Source organism: Geotrypetes seraphini, chromosome 3, assembly GCF_902459505.1.
Source record: "Geotrypetes seraphini chromosome 3, aGeoSer1.1, whole genome shotgun sequence".
In the NCBI taxonomy this organism is placed as follows: Eukaryota; Metazoa; Chordata; class Amphibia; order Gymnophiona; family Dermophiidae; genus Geotrypetes; species Geotrypetes seraphini.
This window is the reverse complement of record NC_047086.1, coordinates 69,059,116-69,082,394: the sequence shown is the minus strand read 5'-3', so window position 1 is coordinate 69,082,394 and position 23,279 is coordinate 69,059,116. Positions and strand designations below refer to the sequence as shown.

Here is a 23,279-nt window from a genome sequence, read left to right as displayed (position 1 = left end):
GAGCCGAACGGAACAGCCAGATCGCAGCAGTGCAGAACGTGAGGGAGGGGCCGAACGGAGTAGGCAAGATCGCGGTAGGAGAAGGGAAGGGGTGTGGGAAATGCTGCAACTGCTGCACAGGGACCTGGAGGGGAAGACAAATATTGCTGCTGCTGCACAGGGAAGTCGGGGGGGGGAGGGAAATGCTGTTGCAGGGAAGTGGGGTGGAAATACTACTGCACAGGGAAATGGAGGGAAAGAATGACAGACAGACAGAAAGAATGACAGCAGGAGGGAGGGAGACAGACAGAAAGGAAGAAAGACACAGGGGCAGGGAGAGGGACTGAAAGACAGACAGAAAAAGGGAGTCAGGGAGAGAGAGAGACAGAAAGAAAGAAAGACAGACAGACATATATTCTAGCACCCGTTAATGTAACGGGCTTAAAGACTAGTACAATATAATCAAAATAGACAAACAGAACAAATAAGAGTTAGGGAATTGCTAATGGTGAGAATAGTTAAAACAGACATGCATACTTACAAGTGAACAGAAGTTAAAAGCAGCCCCCAAAAAGCGCACTTTTAGCCTAGATTTGAATATAGCCAGAGATGAAGCTTGACATACTGATTCAGGAATTCTGTTCCAAACATATACAGTACAGCAAGATAGCAGGGATGGAGTCTAGAGTTGACAGAAGAGGAGAGAAGGGTACAGGTAAGAGAGACTTACCCAATGAACGGATTTCCTGGAGAGGAGTATAGGGAGAGATAAGAGAGGAGAGATACTAAGGAGCTGCAGAGTGAATGTACTTTGTAAGTCAATAAGAGGAGTTTGAACTGTATGTGGAAATGGATAGGGAGCCAATGAAGTGACTTGAGAAGAGAGCTAGTGTGAGTGTAGTGACACTGGCAGAATATAAGTTGTGCAGCAGAATTTTAAATGGATTGAAAGGAGGGGATGGTTTAGTAGATGAGCTGTGAGAAGCAAGTTGCAATAATTTAGGCATGAGATGATAAGTGTATGGATAAGGGTTACTGTAGTGTGCTCAGAAAGGAATGGTCAGATTTTAGTGATATTGCAGGAAAAGAAACAACATGCTTTATCTATCTGTTGGATTTGTGAAAAGAAAAAGAGAGAGGAGTCATAGAGGACCTCAAGGTTGTAAACTGACGGAACAAGGAGGATGAGAGTGTTATTCCAAGAATAGAGAATGGGGGAAGGGAAGTGGTGGGTTTAGGAGGAGAGATAAGAAGCTTAGTTTTGGCCATGTTCAGTTTAAATGGCGGTGAAACATCCAGGCAGCAATGTTGGACACGTAGGCTGAGAAAAACAAATTTCAAATTATAGTCTACACTAGCAAGGAGAACCAAGGTTAAAAATCCATAGGAAACTGAAATATGCCAGGGAAATAAAGAAATTTCAAATTATAGTCTACACTAGCAAGGAGAACCAAGGTTAAAAATCCATAGGAAACTGAAATATGCCAGGGAAATAAAGAGAAAAAAAGCCGTCAAAGAAACCCACCACTTTGAGTTACACAGGACCTAAGTCAAAAACCAGCAAATTTAGGATTGGATGTGGTTAGGTTTTTAAAGGGTGCGCTATAGCTCCTCCCTCCGCTGCATTAGCTGTTTCCAACTTGGAATCTTAACCTGGTGCTCAGGGCACTTACGAGGCCGCCCTACGAGCCACTGAACCAAACTTCTGTGATGAATCTCTCCGTCAAGACTGTATTTTTGGTGGCCGTTACCTCCGCCTGAAGAGTGTCCAAACTTCAGGCTTTATCCTGTAGAGATCCCTTTCTTTGGATTAGGGACTCATGTAACTCTGGACACTGTTCCCTCTATCATGCCTTCCACATCAGTCAGGAGGTGCGGTTACCAGCCTGCATGCCCTCGGATTTGAGTAAACACGACAGAATGTTAAAATCTTTGGATGTGTGAAGGCTTTTGCTGAGATACTTGGCAGTCACAAATGAATTTCATTTGTCAGATCACCTGTTCATGCTGGTTGGAGCAGTCCGTAAGGGCAGACCAGCATTGTATACCACCATTTCCAGATGGATTTGGATGGCCATTTCTTCGGCCTATGTCTTAGCCAGAAAGCGGCCTCCTGTTTCAGTGAAGGCCCACTCCACATGAGGTGTTACTTTCTCATCGGCAAACTTTTCAGCAGTTTCCCCAGAAGAGATTTGTAGGGCCACCACCTGGTCATCTTTGCATACCTTCACAGAGTTTTATAGAATAGATGTTATGGCCAAGAAAGGATTCCATATTTGAGTCTTTGATTCTGGTAGCAAGCTCATCAGTCCCTCCCTAACTTTGAAGGACTGCTTTGTTATGTCCCGAGTGTTCAGGAATAGAGTGGGGTTGTACAAGAAGGAACCTCGGTAGTAATCTTTCTTGTAAACCCACACTATTCCAGAAGCCCACCCTGGGAGATACAGATTTGCCTGAGATGGACTTCTTGGTTTTTGTCCAGCCTTAACAAAGAATACTGTCTGCGAATATCGTGTTCTTCAATCCAGGGAGACTATCTGTAATCTGCCCCCACACTGTTAGTGCAGGCTAAATTCTCAGTGTTCAATCTAGAGCAGGGGTGTCAAATGACCCGCGAGCCAAATTTGACCCGCAGTTTAACTAAATTTGGCCCGCGAGTGAATACCCTAATTTGGCCCATGAGAGCATACCCTGCTGCTTGCTCTCTTTGCTCAGCGATGACAGAGGGAAGCAACCACCAGCTACTGGGTCAGAAACAGGAAAGGACCAGCCATGAGACAGTGAGGAGAAGCGCGCAAGAGGGCGAAGGGGATGGGGAAATGGAAGCTTCGTGCTCAGGAAGAGCACCCCCTGCAGCTGTACCTCCGGAGACGCAGTTAGCATGTGACTCATTTGACAGCTCTCACCGCGTCCTTAGATTCCAATACCGGCAGGGGCTGTTCGTCAGTACCTCCGGCGTCACTCTGAACAGGTTTCTCCTGGCCTGCCCCGCTGAGGACTTTCCTCTGCCGTGTTACTGATGACGCGGGAAGAGGGAACACTGGTGGTCAGGCTGTTCATGCTGCTGCTGTTGTAGGAGGCCTGAAAGTTGATGTCTAATTGGGGGAAAATCATCAATCAGGAAGTGCTGCACAGGGGATAGGAGGGATGGAAAGCTACTACACAGGGGGATGGGAGGGATGGATAGATGGAAAGCTGCTGCACAGGGGGATGGGAGAAAGGGATGGAAAACTTGTACAGGGGGATAGGAGAGATGGAAAGCTACTGCACATTGGGGGAGAGAAGAAAAAGAAAGAATTGTTGAACATGGGATGGAGAAGATGGAGAGATGCAACAAAGAAGTAGTAAGGAGTGAGAGAGAAATCTTGCATTTGGTGGAGGGGAGAGAAACATGCACGGAGAAGAGAGAGAAATGTTGGACATAGGGTGGAAGACAGGGAGAGATGCATGGGGAAAAATAAATGCTGCACATGATAATGGAGGGGAGGAAGGAAGAGATGCTGCATGGAGGCGAATAGAGAGGTTTGGCCCAGGGTACAAGCAGGGAGAGAAAGAGAGGCAATGGGAAAGAAATGCTGGATATGGCAGTAGAAGGGAAGTTACAGAGATGGAAGATGGATGGTGAGCATGGAGAAAGAAGAAAACATCAATTGGGCAGGAGACCCTGGTGAGCAAGTTAACAGACAGACAACAAAAGGTAGAAAAAAATAATTTTATTTGCTGTTTTGTGATTAAAATATGTCAGATTTGAAATGTGTATCCTGCCAGAGCTGGTGTTAAGACAGCAAGTGTGAAGTAGGACCTAAAAGAGAGAGGAAAAGTCTTTTTTATTTATTTTGTTTACATCGCAGAGCTGGCGTGGGGTTGGAGAGGTTGTAACCCTACACTTCTATTAAGGAGTCCTTTTATTAAGGTGTGCATTTAGCACATGCTAAATCGGTTAGCGTACCTTAATAAAAGGACTCCTAAGTATTTTAATTAAAAAATTTGGCCCGTAACTTAGCCTATGTTTTAGATCTCGGCCCCTTATTTGATTGAGTTTAACACCCCTGATCTAGAGAATGCCGTGAGGAAAAGATTTGTCCACATCACTGCACTGTCCCCACAAACTCTGTCCCCACTCTGTCCCTGTGAGCTCCATCAGTACCCCGTCACCACCCCATCCCTGCAAGATCTGACTGATCCCATCCACACAAACCTAAAAATAGCTATGATTTTATATTGAAATCATTTTATTAAAGTATAAAAAGAAACAATATTCTGTACAACTGTCATTTTATAAATCACAAATAATATAGAACAAGAATCAACAGAACCCCTGTCTCCCCTCCCCTCTCACAAATATTCCCTCCACTATTGAGAAAACTGAACAAACCAAATTACTACAGAATTCTACATTGAAAAATTATGCTAACAGAATTCCTTGGTCACATATACAGAACACAAATGCCAGATCCATAATAGCTGACCAGAAATTATTAAACATGCAGTAAATTAAACCAAAATCCCATGAAGCCACACCATGCATGTAGTAAACACCAAAGAAATAGATCCATTTTCTCCTATATTGTGCAAAAAAAAAAAAAAAGATCATACGGCAGGAATAGTGTTAGGGGAGTGCAATAGAGCAACTTCCCCCTGGCCAAAGAGAGCCCTAAGTCTCCTGGAAGCTGAAGAAGGCACAGTCTGGTAGTGGGGTTTTGTGGTCCCCAGTTATGTCCAACACCAGCTCTAGCAGGATCCAGATTTCAAATCTGATATGTTCTCATCACAAAATAGAAAATGATTTTTTCTACTTTTTGTCTCATCATTTTATTCTTCAAATCATATTGTTCTCAGTCTCTGGTTTCTGTTTTCTTCTGTCTTCTCTTAACTTACTTGCCAGGGTCTCCTGACCATTTGACATTTCTTCTTGCTCCATGCTCACCATCCATTTTCTATCTCTGTGTATGTATTGTTCCCCATGTTCAGCATTAGATAATGCAGGAGAACAAATCTCCCTAGAACCCCAAAACAAAAGGGTGGGGGGAGAGACAGCTTGAACAACAAACTACTGCACAAAATTTTATAATAGTGAACGGGAAGCTAAGGTCTTCAGTTACCCTTCCTATATGATGGCCTCAAAGGTGCCTTTAATTGGACACAGAAAAGAGGAACCCTGCCACAAGGACCCCAGATTTTTGGGATCAGGAGATCATTTGTGCAAATCAAGACTGTTTTATGTACATAAAGTTTTTAATAGAAATATGTAAGTGATTTTAAATAAAGCACTTGCAGTTTTGAAGACTTTTCTTTATTTTCTTCTTGTTTTGTAGGTGTTTATATAAGCAAGACAATCTATATACGTCAAGGAGAACAGTCACTAGATGGCTTCTATAGAGCTTGGCACCAGGTGGAATATTACAGGTAGAACTATAGTAACTTTAGTGAGTGAAAATGTATTATCTAGCCTTGTACACGGATCCAAAATATGCTCTGATTTGAGCAACCATTGACACCTTTCACTTAGTCCTTCAGCAGACTTGTCTGGCTAATGAAGTTGATGAAACTCTTTTTAGGATTTCTGTTATTAATTCATTTTGTGACTGACTACCATTTGTAGAGTAATATGTAGTTAAAAGTTGAAATCTGATTAGGAGTTTGCTTTTACTGGTAGTTCTTTCCTTTAAATTTGTCTCTCCCAGCAGGTCGTTTGAAAATACAAGATTTTTTATTTCTTATACTGTTTTCAAAAACCACTGTACATAAACTAATAATGTATATCCTGGGCTCCATGATAGACTCGCGTTGCCTTCACAATCTACTGGGCCGATCAGCCTTCCTCTCCCCGACGTCAATTCTGCTGTCGGAGAGGAAGTTCCGGGCCAGCCAGAAAGCGATTAGCCTTGGTTCCAGTCTATCCCCAGATAGTTGAAGTTACCCATGATAACTGCGTTGCCTCCCTTGAAGTTGCATTTAATCTCGTCGGTCATTTCTCCATCAATTTCTTCGGACTGCCCTGGGGGTCGGTAGTAGATGCCAATCTTCGTTTTCAGTTCATTTGTTCCTGGAATTTTGACCCATAGAGACTCTAACCTATCCGTCAGTTGTTGTGTATTCTCTCCAGTAGATTCAATTCCCCCACCTTTTTGAGCCACTCTGTCTCTGCTGTATAGTTTGTATCCCAGTAGCACAGTGTCCCAGACGTTTTCCGCAGTCCACCATATTTCCGTGATGCTGATGATGTCAACATCTTTTTATGCCATAGCTTCTAATTCACCCATCTTATTCCTTAGGCTCCTTGCGTTCATGTACATACACTTGAGTTTACGACCTGTTCCTTTCTTGCATTTCCTTCCCTCTTGTGTCCCATTCAATCTGTCATGCTTGTGATCCGGTGGGTCTTCCCCTATATCTTTCTGCATGGTATCCTCTGGTTAGTCTTCCCCTCTACCTTCCTGCATGGTATCCTCTGGTGAGTCTTCCCCTCTATCATCCTGCACGGTATCCTCCGGGTATACCAGTTCCCAAACCAACGACTCTCTCTCTCAGTCGAGTGTCGGCTTTCCCCTTCTTCCTAGTTTAAAAATTTCTCAACTTCTCTCTTGATGTTGCTTGCAAGCAGCCTCATTCCGTCTCTGCTGAGGTGGAGTCCATCCTTCTATACAGCTTGCTCTTCCCCCAGAACATTGTCCAGTTGCGCACAAAGTGGAATCCTTCTTCCTCACAATAGCGCCGCATCCACGCGTTGACTGCTTGCAGCTCCATCTGCCTCTTCTCGTCAGCCCTGGGTACTGGCAGAATCTCCGAGATGGCTATCCTTTGTGTTCTGGTCTTCAGCTTCCTTCCTAGCATCCGGAACTGGTCCTGCAGTAATTCCCTGTTGTAGTTCCTGCTGCTCACATTGTTTGTCCCCACATGGATCACCACCACCGTATCTTCTTCTTCCACACTGTCGATGATCCTGTCGATGCAGCTCACTATGTCTTCTACCTTGGCTCCCGGTAGACAGGTCACCAGCCAATCCAGTCTTCCTTCCGCTATGTGGCTGTCAACTTGTCTGATGATGGAGTCCCCCATGACGATTGCTGTCCTCTCTATCTTCTCTTGATTCTCCAGCCACAGGTCCATGTCCCCGGTGTATGTCCATCTCTCCAGCCGTAGATCTGTGTCCTTTGTTCCCATCTATTTTCTCTCATCCTGGCGTTGGCTTGCACCAGACTCGTCTTCTTGTGGGTTCCCTCCACTGTTTCCAGATCTCGCTGCTGTGTCACCCATTTCTTACTGGTGGTTATCTGTCGGGTCCATACTCTCTTTAGGTGTATCTCGCCAGTTCCACTGTTGCTGGAGATTTTCCACAGCCTCCCTGTATGCCTCCTCTATGAACTTCTCCAGCTCTTGGACTTCTTCCTCGATGGTGTCCTCTGTCTTGATGTTCTTTGCATCTCTGTCTTCCTCCTCCATTGCTTGAATTGCCTCCAGTTCTAGTATTCTGCCCTCCAGGAGTCTGACTTGTTTCTTCAGGCTCTCCAGTTCTTCGCATCGAGCGCATACGTAAGACTGCCTCCCAGAGGCAGTGCAGAGAACTGGGTAGCTCAACATCTTGCTCCTGTCTGCTGCTTCCATCGCTGCCCGCTTATCATCTGCTGTGGATGTCTTCTGTGTCTGCAGTGGCTGTCCTCTGTGTCTGCCTGATTGCGTGTCCTCTGTGTCTGCATGGTTGTGTGTCCTCTGTGCCTGCTGTGGTCTCCTTCTGCTCTCCTTTAGCGGTGGCTCGTCCCTTCTCAAGGCTGTTTGCAAAGGCGCTCTCACTAAGGCGAGCGCCTTTAATGCTCGCCTTCAACACGCGCCGAACGGCTCAGCGCCATTGGCCCCTCCCCTTTTAAGGGGGAGCTTTAGTGGTCAACATCGGGGGTGGGCGGAGCTAACTCTGGCGATTCCCCCTGTAGTCTCCTGCCTCTGCTTCCCTCGTGCGCTTTTCTGCTTTGGTTTTGCTTCCCTCTCCCTTTGCCCTCACGCTTTCCCCTGAGTGTGACATTTCTCCTTCCCTCTTTTCTTGCCCTCCCCATCTAAAGTCTCTTCCTCTTTATTTCTATGAGTTCAACACTTTGTGCCTCCACGTTTTCTCTCTCTCTCCTTGCCCCTTCCCTCAAGTGTGACATCCGTCCTTCCCATCCACCCCCAGTCTGTCTCTCATCAACCCCACTCACAACTAACATGTTCTCTCCCCATGTACCATTTATACCTCCCGTCCACCCCTTGTCCATTCTTCTTCTCTCACCACTCTCATCCCTCCTGCAACAATTTTCCTTCCTTCTTTCCTCCCCAAGCCCTCTCACAATTAACATGCTCTCTTCCCATGCACCATTTCTCCCTCCCCTTCACCCCATGTCCATTTCTCCCTCTTTCATCACTCACCCCTCCTGCAACATTTTCCTTCATTCCTTCCCTCCCCCTAACCCCACTCACAACTAATATGCTCTCTCCCCATGCGCCATCTCACCTTCCACTCCATTTCCCCCTCTCTTACCACTCGCATCCCTCCTGCAATATTTTTCCTTCCCTCCCTCTGAGTTAGCAGCAGGCAGTGTGCAGTACCTCTCCCTTCCCTTCTCCTTCCAGGTCCAGCAGCACCTTCTCTCCCTTCCCCATGTCCAGCAGTACCTCTCCTCCCCCTAGCAGCAGCTCACTGTGTGCTTTTAACTTCCCCACATAGCTGCCACTAGCATTAGTTTAGTGATTCCATCAGGCAGCCTCAGGGCCTTTGCTAGGCCGGTCCATCTCCGATAATGCAACTTCCTCTTTCCTCGGAGGCAGCCGACCTCAGTAGCAATTTAATATTAGGAAACAGAACCGAATCCAAAAGAAATGGATCTTGATTCTTGTGTTTAATAGCCTTAAGATATGGTGGCCTAGAGAAATGATCCATTCAAGATCTAGCAATCCCTGTCTGTAACTTTAACTGTGGAGTTTTGCTGCAATAATGAAAACAAAATTGCATGAGTAAGGAAAAATTCCCTATAGAGGCCTGTTCTTCCTTTTTTCTGTACATAGTTTTTCATTAAAAATAATATGTGTCCTTTCATAAAACAGAAAATAAGTGCAGCATTGTGATCCTGCCTTTTTCAAGAACATTTATTTATTTACCATTGATAGGCTTAAATGCTTCTGGAAAACCTTGCTAAAAGGCTCCTTCAAAACCTTTCTACTCCCACCCAAGGCTTCCTTATCGGAAACAGAGGTGGTCTATGGTTCATTTCTGTAACTTAAACTGGGCCATACTTTTATTATTTATTTAAATCCCAGTTAAGTTTTATAACAGCTTTCCAGCCTCATTCCGTTCTTCAACCCTCACCAGACTTACTATTAAATTTGTGGTAGTCTTGTGGTATCAGAAATGGTTCCTATTTGCTTCTGTCCCACTGGCACCATTTTGCAAAATGGTACAGTGTTGGCCCAAGGTGTTCATTTTGCCCCTCAGATGCAGGGCAAAGGAGCATTTGGGAACAGTTGGTATCATTTTTTTGGGGAAAAGGGCTTATAGAAATTATTCACATGGGAAACTTCATATTAGAAAATGGTGCAGTAGTTCACCATTTTACTAAAGGTTAGTAGTTGGGGTTCATTGAACAACTGTTGCTTCATGGACTTCAGAAAACATGAAAGAATTTACAGTTTTTATACTTAATTTAGGTAAGCTTCTTTATCTAGTTTTCTGAAACACTATGTCAACATCCTTTCAAATTGTGATGCCTCACATATCTAAGCTTTCATGTATATTTTATAGAGACATTGGGTCTTCTCTTTGCAGGTATATGAGGTTCTTCCCAGAAGGTCAAGTAATGATGTTAACTACACCAGAAGATCCTCAATCTATTGTCTCTCGATTACGGACTAAGAATACAAGGTAATATATTTTTCTAAAGATTACATACCTTGCCCATATTATGAAAAAGCTTTTGTCCTACCTATTACTGCATATATGTTAGAATGAATGGTTTCTGATCTTTAGAGAGAATGTAATAAATATATACGAGGGCAAATCAAAAATTAAAGGATTGTTTTCTGGATCACAGAAGGCTGAAAGTTTGTGTAAAAGTTAATGTGAGTTATTCTGATTTCTTTTGAGATGTTCCCTATCCCTCCTTATATTTGCTTTGTCTGTAGAACCCTTTGCAGCAGGAATCCAGATGAATGTGGATATTTGGAGAATAGAAAGGTATTTTTGGGGGGGAAGAGGATTATCAATCCACCCTTTTTGCAGATGACTTTTTATTTACAAATAACTGCCCATACTTAACCATACTGCTGGTAATGTGGGAGATTAGAGAATTTGAGAGGTTCTTGGGGTTCACAATTAATATAACTAAGTTGGAAATCATAAAAGTCTGGCTAGACCCAGGCAAGAAATTAGGTTACAAGGACACTTTCCTTTCCAATAATATAAAATATCTGGAAGTAAGCCTCACAATGGAACCTTCAAAGTTGTACCAACTTAATTATGGACCTATGAGATAAGGAGGTGTAAGAGGCATACAGAGGAGAATAAATGAATCCTAATTTCTTGCTTTTAAGTTTAAAATTTTGATCAGTTTTGGAAGTTGTATGTTGCTAAAGACATCATGAACATACTGTTAAAAGTGTATCTTTTCTGTTTTCTTCTGTTACTTTCCTCATAAACTTTAATAAAAAATATTTGAACTAAAAAAAAAAAAAGACTTGTGCTGTTCAGATTATAAATCTTTATTAATTTTCAAAACTTCAAAAATGCAATACAATAAATGTAACATGATAATACAATTAAAAGCACATTCAACTGGCATATATTTATAAACAACCAATTTCACCCATCCTCCCAGTGATAATTCAATAAAGCATAAAAATATAGATCATCACAAAAACCTTACCCTATTCTAATTAATGATAAAATGTACACTGTCAGCATCTATGAGACAAACTTGGTTTTTTCTTTTGCATAGAGCATTTTGGACCCCTGTTAGATTACAAAAATTAAATAGTTCATTGTCTAATAGATGCTGGCATTGTAAGCTTGATGTAGGGACTTTGGATCATCTTTTATTTTTTTGTCCCTATATATTAGCCTTTTGGAATTTGATCTGGGATCAAATAAATTCTTTATTAGAAAATCCTGTAGCATTAACTTATGATACTGTGATATTTGGCATGTCTATGAGAAAAAAGAGTCAGATATCAGCAAGTAACAACAAACTTTTATTGATTATGACAGGAGTTGCCATGCAACATATTACTAACAATTGGAAAGATCACAGCAGACTTAACTTTAATTTCTGGTGGAATTCACTTTGTCATCTATACAAAATGGAACGTTCAATAGCAATACAAAATGGAAATTATAAAAGGTTTAATAAAATATGGGAGCCATTGACATTGTTTTGTAATGAATAAACACCATTTTCTTAACATAACTTATGAATGGAGGGGAAAGGGGAGGGATTGTATAAATGAAGAAAAAGGTAAAAAGAAAATATGAAAAAGATTGATTCAATTAAGAAAATAGTATGGAAAGGGAGGGGGGAGAAGGGTTTAGATACATATACATTTGTTATTATCTTGATAGATTTATCAAGTGTTGTTTGTAAATCTATGTATCACTTTTATTGTACACTTGATGTAAGATTAAAAATGAATAAAGAATTTAAAAAAAAAAATGATATCATCCCACCCACCCTCACATATAAATACCCAAAAAACAAAATTTAAATGGAAATAATCCCCCATCCCTCCTACCCTCCCCTGGATATGTACCAAAATAATCAAAAACTGACTCCCACTCAGAAACCTATTATATTGATGTCAATGGACCCAATATCAAGACTTGTGCTGTTCAGAGGAAGATAGCAAAAATGGTTTGAGGTCTGCATCAAAAGATGTGTAAGAAGAAACTTGAAAACCTGACTATGGAGGAAAGGAGAGACAAGGGATATATGATGCAGTTGTTAACAAATCTTTTTCAGAGACAGGGAAACGGTAGAACATGAATTGATGTTACAGATTGGTAAACTTAGGAGTAACTTCAGGAGCTACTTTTTTATGGAGAAGGTAATGACTGCATGGAATGCCCTCCCATCAGAGGTAGTGGAGTCCAAAGTAGTGACAGAACTCAAAAATGCATGAGATAAACAGAGAGGATCTCTATATAGAAAGAAGATAGAATCAGAGCAAAAAACTGAAATGACTTTCACACTTTAAATAGGGCGTAGAAGGGTGCAGGTACAACTCTAGCTGCTTTGTTGGGCAGATTGGGTAGACCATAAAGGTATTTCTCTGAGGGCAAGCAGGATGAAACATTCTTTTTTTAAATTCTTTATTCATTTTTAAAAACTTACAATAAGTGTAACAGCATTTATAACATTTTAAACTCAGATACAACACTTAATATTCTGTTAAAATCCATATCAGAATTTATCCCCCTCCCCCCTAATCAATAACAGTCTTTAAATTTAAGAAAACATATAATAATCCCCATTCCCATATACCTTACTTTAATAATGAGACCAAAATACCCCTCCCCCCACCTTGGACATGCATATTTAAGGGGAAAAATAATATTCAGTCATTACAATATTTTGTTATTGGCTCCCAAATATTCTGAAATTTTCTAAAATTCCCCTGCTGTATGGCTATTATCCTTTCTATTTTATAAATGTGACATAAAGAGTTCCACCAGAAACTAAACCACTTAAAATTAAAGGCACAGCAACCAAAACGAGACCTAACAATTTCTAAAAATCCAGTTTATCTAGGTATCTTTAAATTATTGCGGTACCAATACATCCTTTTTACATCACATAAGTGCCATCTAAGATTTTGACTACGTATTGACTTCTTAAAGTATTGAGGATAAATTTTACAACTGGGAGGGCTGTTTCATGCATCTATTACCCTTTTGGGAGATTACCATACTCATGTGCCTATTCCCCTTCTCCTTCATTCTGTGACCTCTTGTTCCTAAGTTTATCTATACAGATATTGTTTAAACTGCTGTTATTGTACAAAATGTTTTATGGTTTTGCGCTAATAAAAATATATAAAGTTAAACAATTTTTGTTAAAACTTATGCATGGATATCTTGTCTTTGTAGACTTTCTCACCAGGATCACTCAAATTTCTAATCTCGGTTTATATTTGCAGCAACCTTTTTTTTTGAGGGGGGCGGGGGGTGTCACCTCTGTTTATATTCGATTATATATGGTATCTCATTTCCATGGGTAAAGCACCCTTACTAATAGAAAGGTTTTAAACATTGCCCTACAAATGGCTGAGAGAGCAGTTTGTGTAATAATGTAACTTTCAGGTCCTTTGGCCAGTTTCTTTAGCTTGTGTTCAGAGTTTGAAAGATGATTTATCGCATTACTATGCTGTCTAGTGGATGTTGAGCTGCAGAATTTCTGACTCTTTTTCTCACCTTTCCAGATCTGATGCAATCCTGCTTGGTCATTATCGTCTGTCCCTAGAAACAGACAATCAAACCAAAGTATTTGCTGTAGTTGCTAAGAGAAAAGAAGAGGTATGTGTAATCATGAAAATGTATATGTTCATACATTTGTTATTACAAAGAAATTTGTGTGTTTGTGTGTCTATTTTTTAGTAGGTGAGTCATTCTAGACATATAGGTTATTTCTCAATGGCCATGAACCATCTGCAGAAAGAAACCACTCTGGATTTTTTTTCTTTGACTCTCCTCTACTTTACAGCTAGGATCACTAACAAAGATGTTCTTGATCATATAAACCAAGAGTTGTCACTGGAAGACAAGGTTATCAGACAGAAACTGACCTATTTTGGACTTGTCATGAGAGCAAATTCACTTGAAAAGGAAGTGCAACTCAGAATGGTCAGTGGTAAAAGGAAGCCGGGGAAATCAAAGGCCCATTGGCTGGATACCATCAAGAATGACATAGGAAAGAACATCAAGCAATTGAAAGAAATCGTGGAAAACAGGGAAGCATGGCGAGGACTGGCCTACAGAATATCCAAGGGTCGGACACAACTGAATGGATAGTAGTAGCCTCTACTTCACAGGGAGTTCTACTGCCACCTGTAGTTTTTCCCTTCTGCACGCAAGATTGAAGGAGTGTGTCTGTTCTGCTCTCCCCTTTTTCTTATTTTCTTCTATGTTTTTTCAACCCTTTTCAGGGGTTTTCTTTGCGCTTGGAGCATTTTCTTTAGCTCTGCCTGCATTGAGAAGATGCAGACTCAGGTCTGCAGCTGACAGACCGATCCCTGGTGGTACCTGTTGGCCAGCCTGCATTAGTTTCTCTGGAGCTCAGGGCCATCCCCGCTCTTTGCTCACCTACTGTTTTTACAAAGGTTCGAGCACAGGCTGTTAGGCACCCTTAGGAGGCTCAGCAGTGTCTCGCAGTTTGCTGGCTGCATTTTTTGCCTCCACTCTGTTCTTGGTGCAGCCGTCTGCATGGGTGGAGGTATGGTCAGGCACCGTGTATGACTAGCAGCCCCGGCTGGCTCCATGTTATACCATCGTCTGTTTCCACCTGTGGGTTCCTGATGAAGGGACATTAATCTCCTGAAACCGGGCTTGGTTGAACCCGGCATCTTGTACACAGTTAGTACCAACATGACTGTTTGAAGATAAGTTGGCTGTGGCCTTTTGCTATATATTTTCTGGGAGAGTTGGCTGGGGAGGGTTCTCAGAATGTTTTTTGCTATTTTTTCACACTGAGTGTTATTATTACCTGATTATGGTTTGGCACTTATTAATGATTTTGATTTCTGCATACGTGAGGCCACCGATGATGGTGTGCAGGCAGAGGTGTTGCACCTTTGCCCTTTAGTGTGAAGCGCTGGAGTTTTTCTCCCCTCGCTGATCCTCTACACTGAGGTTGCCTCTATCACTAACATTATTGATTATTTAGTATTGTTATTCAATTCAGGTGTGTCTTATTTGCACTCTCAGAACCCTTAGACTATTTGTTTTGCCTTGCCGCTGTTGCCAGCAGCAGCCCCCTCCCCCCCCCTTGCATGCATATTCACACATAGGCTGTTGGTTACGGCCAATGGGGCTTGGGGATCCCCTCTAGTGCATGTATGTCATTTACTTTTACGGGGGTGGTTGAAATAAAATTTAGGCTTTACTTTAGTTGGTGGGTAGGCAGAGATTAAATTTTCGGCCCACCCAATATAGTCTCAGGCCCGCCCTAAATCGGCTGTCTGGCTATACAGCTGGTATAAGCTGCCACAATTTAATAGAATTTTTAATAGTGCAACATAGTAATTTAAATATGAGAAATAACTTTTGAATTGTTTCTAAAAATGAGTTGGTTCCCTTTTGAAAAAATAGCTAGAGATTAGAATACATTAATATATTTTGAATGAGACTATAGCTGCTCCAATAATTCACTAAATGCCTTCATATTCATTTCACAGAATCCAATTGATTACCACAGATATAGATATTTCCGTCTTGCACCTGTGCAAGAAACAGATCACAGTTTTCATGTAGGACTCCAGTTGGGTTCCAGTGGCCGCCAGAAATTCAACAAGCTTGTTTGGATCCATCATTCGTGTCACATTACTTACAAGTATGTTGCTGAAATGATAGGACTGTATAGTGTTGTATTGAAATGGTTGAGTTATTTTTTTTATAAATCTGAAGCAAAGTCCATTTATTTAAAACAGCCTCTGTGGCAGAGAACTGCCTGGTTGACAGTAATACTCCTCTTTAAGGGTTCCAGATTTAGCCCAGGATGCTTCAATTCAGTGAGTCTGGCTCCTATGCTGGGAAAATTACATGGAATACTGAAGGCAAATAAAGACAATATGGCCTATCCCACTCACCCTTTCGCTCCATTAGAGATCCTCTATACTTGCTCCAAGCTTTCTTAAATTATTTGTTTGTTTGTTGTTTAATAGAATATTTAGTCATGTAGAGAAATAGGATCTGTTGAGATAAATACGAACAAGATTTAACTGATATATTTGGATTTTTAGAAAGCTTTGAATCACCAAGGCTTTATTGAAACTAAGGACGTGTTTTACAAAGCCGCACTAGCGGCTGCTGCGCGGTAACGGCCCTGAAGCCCATAGAGATTTAAAGGGCTTTGGGGCTGTTGCTGCATGGCAGCCGCTAGCACAGCTTTGTAAAATAGGCTGTAATTTTTCATTGGATCAGAGGAAAAGTCCATTCATGAACTGAGGGCAACGTGTAGAACTAAAGAATCAATAGTTTTACAATGTAAAAATTGCAAAAATAGGGCCAGTCAGTATATGTGTAAAAAATCTAGAAATGGAGGTGGCAAAATTTATAAATGTTGTTAAACTAGACTCATCTTACCATGTCACAGACTTAGTTTAATCATTAGCACTACACTTGTACAGCAAATTGGATTGATGTCTTTCAAGAGGCTAAACAGAGTTAGGGATTTTTGAAAGTTTAAATATAAAACAAGATTCCATGCCACAATATGGAAAAGGTAAATGGGTAAATTATTCTTGCTTTGTGTCATACACAACTCTGGGTCACTAGAAGGTGTTAAAACAATTATTCAACTTTGGAACACAATGGGGTTATTTTTCAAAAAAAGATAGATGTCCAAAAGATGGCATAAACTGGCACTTGGATGTCTTATTAGTCAAAAGATTCAAGTAGGCATTTTTTGAAACTGACTTTTTAGATGTTTTTCTGGTCATTTTGGAGCTCATTTTCAAAAAAGACAGTATAAACTAGCACTTGGTTGTGTTACTAGTCAAAATGTCCAAATGGGCAAATTCAAAACTGACTTTTCTGATGTCTTATTGGTTGTTTTGTCTCCAGTGCGTTTAAATGTTAGGGGGCATGTTAGAAGTGTGTTTTGGGAGGGCTTAGGACTTGGACATTCTGCAGGGATAATCAAACTTTTAACAATACGTCCAGGGCATCATTTAGACATTTGGAGCTAGACCTGTTTTAAAAATGAATAAGTGTCAAAAAAGTGCCTAAACTGACAAGCAAAACAAAGAAAAATCCAACGAATCTGCAGTAAAAAGCGAACACCAAAAACAAGAAAGAAACTGCAGATGAAAATGTACAAGGACAGGAATCTTTATTAAAAAATCCATATAAATTTATAATCCTTTAAAAATGGCTCTCATATACATGTCACTCATATACAAGTCACTATATTGTATGGTGAGCCCTCCAAACCCACTCAAAACCTACATAAAGATGATACCTGCAAGCATAAGGGCTATTGTGGTGTACAGTAAGTTTTGGGTGGGTTTTGGAGGGCTCACCATACAATATAGTGACTTTTTCCTGGGACTTTTAAATATGATATTCACTGCAGTACCCCCTAGAGTGCTCCTCTGCTGTGCTCAGAGGTCTTTGTGGCCAGTTTGCTAAGAATGCTGGCTGCTTGGATCCCAGTAGCTTGTTTTTGTGCGTTTTTCATTTGGACATCTTTGTATTCAAAAAATGGCCAAAAACATCTAGATATACTAAGGGCCAAAACATCTAGATAGGTCATTTAAAAAAAAAGATATCTTGCTGTTTTGAAAATGGACATTTTCTCTACTGGAATTGTGGACATCTTTGAAAATAAAGGCAAAAGAATTGGCATTCCTGAAATATAAAAAAAAGACCCAAGAAGAAGAGTATAGAAAAGACTATCGGGTGAAACTGAAAGAAGCCAAAAGAGAGATACATCTGGCAAAAGCACAGGTGGAAGAGCATATGGCTAAAAATGTAAAAAAAGGGAGACAAAATTTTTTTTCAGATATATTAGTGAAAGGAGGAAGATGAAAAATGGAATTGCTAAACTAAAAGATGCTAGGAACCAATATGTGGACAGTGATGAGGAAAAAGCAAACGTGCTAAATCAATACTTCTGTTCTGTGTTCACGGAAGAAAATCCCGGAGAAGGATCGAAAGTGTCTAGCAAAGTTACGCAAGAAAATGGAGAAGATTCTGCGCCGTTCAAGGAGGAAAGTGCTTATGAGTGCTGAAAAACTGAAGGTGGACAAAGCGATGGGACCGGATGGGATCCATCCCAGGATACTGAGGGAGCTCAAAGAGGTTCTGGCGGGTCCTATTAAAGACTTGTTCAACAAATCTCTGGAGACGGGAGTGGTTCCTCGGGATTGGAGAAGAGCGGATGTGGTCCCTATTCACAAAAGTGGTCACAGGGATAAAGCGGGAAACTACAGGCCAGTAAGCCTCACTTCGGTTGTTGGAAAAATAATGTGTTACTGAAAGAAAGGATAGTGAACTTCCTAGAATCGGGTTACAGCATCCGAGGCAACATGGCTTTATTAAAGGTAAATCGTGCCAAACGAACCTGATTGAATTTTTTGATTGGGTGACCAAAGAACTAGATCGAGGACATATGCTAGATGTAATTTACTTAGATTTCAGCAAAGCCTTTGACACGGTTCCTCATAGGAGGCTCTTGAACAAACTTGAAGGGCTGAAATTAGGACCCAAAATGGTGAACTGGATTAGAAACTGGTCACTATATTGTTCGGTGGTGGGGCCAATCCTGTACAATATATTTGTGAGTGCCATTGCTGAAGGGATAGAAGGTAAGATTTGCCTTTTTGTAGATGATACCAAGATTTGTAACAGAGTAGACACCGAGGAGGGAGTAGAAAACATGAAAAAGGATCTGCAAAAGTTGGAGGAATGGTCTAAAATCTGGCAACTAAAATTCAATGCAAAGAAATCCAGAGTAATGCATTTGGGGATTAATAATCAGAAGGAATCACATATGCTGCGAGGTGAGAGGCTGATATGTACGGAGAAGGAGAGGGACCTTGAGGTGATCGTGTCCGAAGATCTAAAGGCGAAAAACAGTGCGACAAGGCAGTGGCTGCTGCCAGAAGGATGCTGGGCTGTATAAAGAGAGGCGTAGCCAGTAGAAGGAAGAAGGTGTTGATGCCCCTGTACAGGTCGTTGGTGAGGCCCCACTTGGAATATTCTGGTCAGTTTTGGAAACATTATCTGGCGAAGGACATAAGAAGGCTTGAAGTGGTCCAGAGGAGGGCAACAAAAATGATAGGAGGCTTGCGCCAGAAGACGTATGAGGAGAGACTGGAAGCCCTGAATATGTATACCCTAGAGGAAAGGAGGGACAGGGGAGATATTATTCAGACGTTTAAGTACTTGAAAGGTATTAACGTAAAACAAAATCTTTTCCAGAGAAAGGAAAATGGTAAAACCAGAGGACATAATTTGAGGTTGAGGATTGGTAGACTCAAGAGCAATGTAAGGAAATTCTACTTTATGGAGAGGGTGGTGGATGCCTGAGATGCGCTCCCAAGAGAGGTGGCGGAGAGGAAAACAGCGACAGAGTTCAAAAAAGTGGGGGATGAACACAGAGGATCTAGAATCAGAAAATAATAGTAAATATTGATGAACTAAGGCCAGTACTGGGCAGACTTGCACAGTCTATGTCTGTATATGGCCGTTTAGTTGAGGATGGGCTGGGGAGGGCTTCAATGGTTGGGATGGTGTAGATGGACTGGAGTAAGCTTTGACGGAGACTTCAGTAGTTGGAAACTAAGCACAATACCGGGCAGAGCTTTGGGTTCTTGCCCAGAAATAGCTAAGAAGAAGAAATAAAATAAAATTGAATCAGGTTGGACAGACTGGATGGACCTTTTGGGTCTTTATCTGCTGTCATCTACTATGTTACTCTTTCCAGTTGGGCTACAGACTGCATCTTCTTTGCTTATGCCCAGGCTTAACTGAATCTGGAGGGTCATGTTACAGCTCACAATATCAGAGACATGCCACTTCAGTTGCCCACCTGAGATCAGCCTCCATAAGGATAAACTGCCTTTTTGCGGTACAATCAAAGTGGTTTACATATATGCAGATACTTTTTTATACCTGGGGCAATAGAGAACATTTGTAGGGTTGCAACATGGTCTTCAATCCACACATTCACATTGTACTACTGTTTACAACAGTATTACTATAATAATAATAATTAAATTTATTCTTTTATACCACCATTACCAAGAGTTCTAGGTGGTTTACACCATAAGAAACTGAACAATCAGCGAAATACATTCATACCATTAAAATAAAATCATTATAAAAAGTTAAAAATGAATTACAATCTTAAAAATACCCAACTAAGTAATAAATTTGTCAAACCAAGAAGACTTAACTAATTTTTGAAAAGAACAATAAGATATGGCTTGATGAATACATTCACCAAGCCAGGATTGTAATTTACCTGCCTGAAACGCTAAGGTCTTATCAAAAAAGGTCTTATATCTGACACCATTTGGCTTAGGATAGGCAAATAAGTGAAAACTTCTTGTATTCCTTGATGGTCTATATAACTCAAAATGAGAAGACAAGTAAATTGGAGACTCTCCTGATATCAACTTAAAGCAAATGCAAGAAAATTTAAATAGAACTCTTGCTTCCAATGCTAGCCAGTGCAACAAACGATAATATGGGCTAATATGGTCATTCTTCTTCAGACCAAATATCAGCTGGTTTGGTCAGACAGTCCTTCAGAATTTATTTGGGATCTAGAATCTAACTCAAACCCTTTAGGCCCAGGCTGTTTAAAAGAAATAAAAATAACAACAACAAACCAATTACAGTTTTTTGTTTGATCACTAGACCTGTTTGAGGCCTTCCTTTTTTATTTCAGATAGCCTGAAAAATAGGGATTTCCGAGTATTTCCATCCTGCTTGTCCACAGATGTTGTCTAAGGTCAGCAGGATGAATGTTCTTATTATTCCACACATCTCCCCTTGGAGTTGTATTCTTTCTGCAATTATACTAGTCTGACTGGTAGTGAAGTGCTTCCAAACTTTTCTAGAAAAGAACGCTGGGGAGATATTTATCCTGCTATCTTCAGAGAGCACCTGCTTTATTGCTTAGAAATTTAGAAATCATAATGAGTTTTATCAAATTATCTGTGGAAAACAGCTTTCTGTATGTAATACAAAAATGACCATATTCATAGTGGCAAAGCAGTTATCAGTCATTGCAGCTCAGAGTTGAATTTTTTTGGTTGCAGTAATGAGAAAGGAAATCATATAATGACCCTGTTTGTAAATGTCCTTCTGTTTCAGATCTACTGGTGAGACTGCTGTCACCACCTTTGAAATTGACAAGATGTACACGCCTCTGTTCTTTGCTCGTGTGAAAAGTTTCACTGCATTCTCTGAAAAGCCTCTATAAGAAGCCTGCACCTCTCCTCTTGCAACTAGTGCATGAATAGAAACTAGCAAAACAGCACTTAAATTATATATGTACATATGAAATTTACAACATTTTGTTCAGAGTTTTTCTGGAAAATTTGTCTGCTGGTTTTATGTGCTGTTTGATTTTTGAGGAGTTGTATTCTTTTATTTTGAAATTAAATTATAAACTGTTTTAAGCACATTTATGTTGTGGGGAAAAAAATTACATCCAAAATGTTTTATCATGTTTAATTTTTTTCAATCACATTTTAGAGCAGTTGTTTATAGAGCGAGAGGCAGATTCTTGACCACTATTGTATGGGAGGAGTTTCAGATCTTGATCCATGTTCCATTGCTGTTTTGATTGATTTGATTCCCTAGTTTATAGCAATGAGTTGTGTAAAGATTTATGAAAAAATTGATTGGAATTCCCCTTATTGCTTTCTCTATTTTTGGTGCCCTTATACTACGCTGCAGTAAGTGCTAGTTTGCACTTACTACAGTTTAAAATGGCCAGATGCATTCAGGGGTCCGGTGGTAAGTTCCTAATCAGCCCGTGCGGTGTCAGATGGCAGAGAGTGGCTGTCCCTGCACTAATCTGTTAACATAGATACATTACTGTGCGCAAACTAGTTAGCACAGGATTATCACATGACCCCTTATCATGTAATTTTTTAAATGACTATCTGCTAATGGCAACATTAGTATATGACCATTAATAGGAGAAAGAGAAAATCAGCCATTTTCCAGTTATGATAAAAATGGCCTTAGCACATGGGAAAATGGCTTGCTGAAGCCACGTTTTTAATTGTTAATGTTTCCATTTTCTCCACCACCTTGTTTTTGATCGTTTCCATCCTTTGCTCAGTGTGCAGCCTGGAGCTGCACTTTTATGTTAAAAACTTTCAAAGCCAAGGCGCCTTGTTTATACCATTACCAGTCAGGAAGACAGAGGAAGCCATCCATATTCATAAAATGAATTAACAATTGTAGGAATGAATGATATTTTGGTCACACATTTAAATCTGAGTTCTGGTTTGTTTGGGGTTTTTTTTTCCAATTCTTTATTCATTTTTTCATCTTACATCAAATGTACAATAATACATCAATTAAATCATATACATCACTTGAATTTCTTTTCTAGTATCATCTTCAATATATAAATTAAATCCCTTTCCCACCCACCCTTTCCACAAATATTACAAAGCAAACATATCACACATATAATAAATTGGTTTTTAAGACCTGATGTAACTACAAATTTTAGTTTTCATCAGAAGCTGCATATAGCCCCCCCACCCTCCTTTTACAAAACCGTAGCATGGGTTTTTAGTGCCGGCCAGGGCGGTAACAGCTCCGATGCTTATAGGAATTCCTTGGAGTGTTGGAGCTATTTAGTGGCTGGCACTAAAAACCGCGCTACTTTTTTGTAAAATGGGGGGATGGTCAAGTTTTAAATAATTTTAAAATGACATTTTATTATAGCACTGCTACACTTTAAACTCTATATAACAAAGGCATCTCTCCATATTTACAATTAAGTATCAATTTAGCTCCTCTTGTTAAGTCCCCCTTTTGTTGAAAGGAAAGGGCAAGGTGGAACGTGGGAATGCCATTCAGGTAGTGTTATTTAAAAAAAAAAAAATCTAAGTCATTTTGGGTGTGACTGAGAGGTGCACTGTGCTGACCTTGTCTTTAGCTGGTAAAAGACAATACTCCTTTGTTAGGAAAATAAGAGAGCATTTCATAGCTATTAAAAGTAAATTTTAAAAATAGTTCTGGTGAAAAGCTTTCTTTCCCTTTATTTTGATGAAAATAGAGGGCTTAAGAGATTAGACACTTAAAAATAAACATTAGAAAAAAATAAAAATATATACACACACACACACACGGTAAAAGTAACTTGCTGGTCAGCGTGGGTTCCTGTATTAAATTCAGACTCCAAACATGTAAGTTATTTTCATCTTTCCTTTTGTTTTTAGAGGCTGTGGAGGCATCCTTTCTATAACTATTGCCTCAGCTTTTGAGTTTAACTTGTCCATACCGTGTGGCCCTGTTCTAATGCTTACATTGTGACAGGAAAATTGAAAAGCCAAAAGATACTTTGAAAAAGGTATAGAAAAATGTCTTCTAA

The 23,279-nt window shown here is 40.4% G+C and overlaps 1 protein-coding gene across 3 annotated transcripts in view; it reads left to right on the top strand.

Annotated features, from left to right (window-relative positions):
* FBXO9 (F-box protein 9) overlaps positions 1-23,017 on the top strand; it is a 133,792-nt gene extending 110,775 nt beyond the window's left edge. For all 3 annotated transcript variants that reach the window (XM_033938290.1, XM_033938291.1, XM_033938292.1), the window contains exons 9-13: positions 5,295-5,385; positions 9,770-9,865; positions 13,414-13,507; positions 15,385-15,539; positions 21,035-23,017. In XM_033938290.1, the coding sequence (XP_033794181.1) occupies positions 5,295-5,385; positions 9,770-9,865; positions 13,414-13,507; positions 15,385-15,539; positions 21,035-21,143 (545 nt within the window). In that variant the 3' untranslated portion in view covers positions 21,144-23,017. The remainder of the gene's footprint in view (positions 1-5,294; positions 5,386-9,769; positions 9,866-13,413; positions 13,508-15,384; positions 15,540-21,034) is intronic.
* Positions 23,018-23,279: the final 262 nt, after the last annotated feature.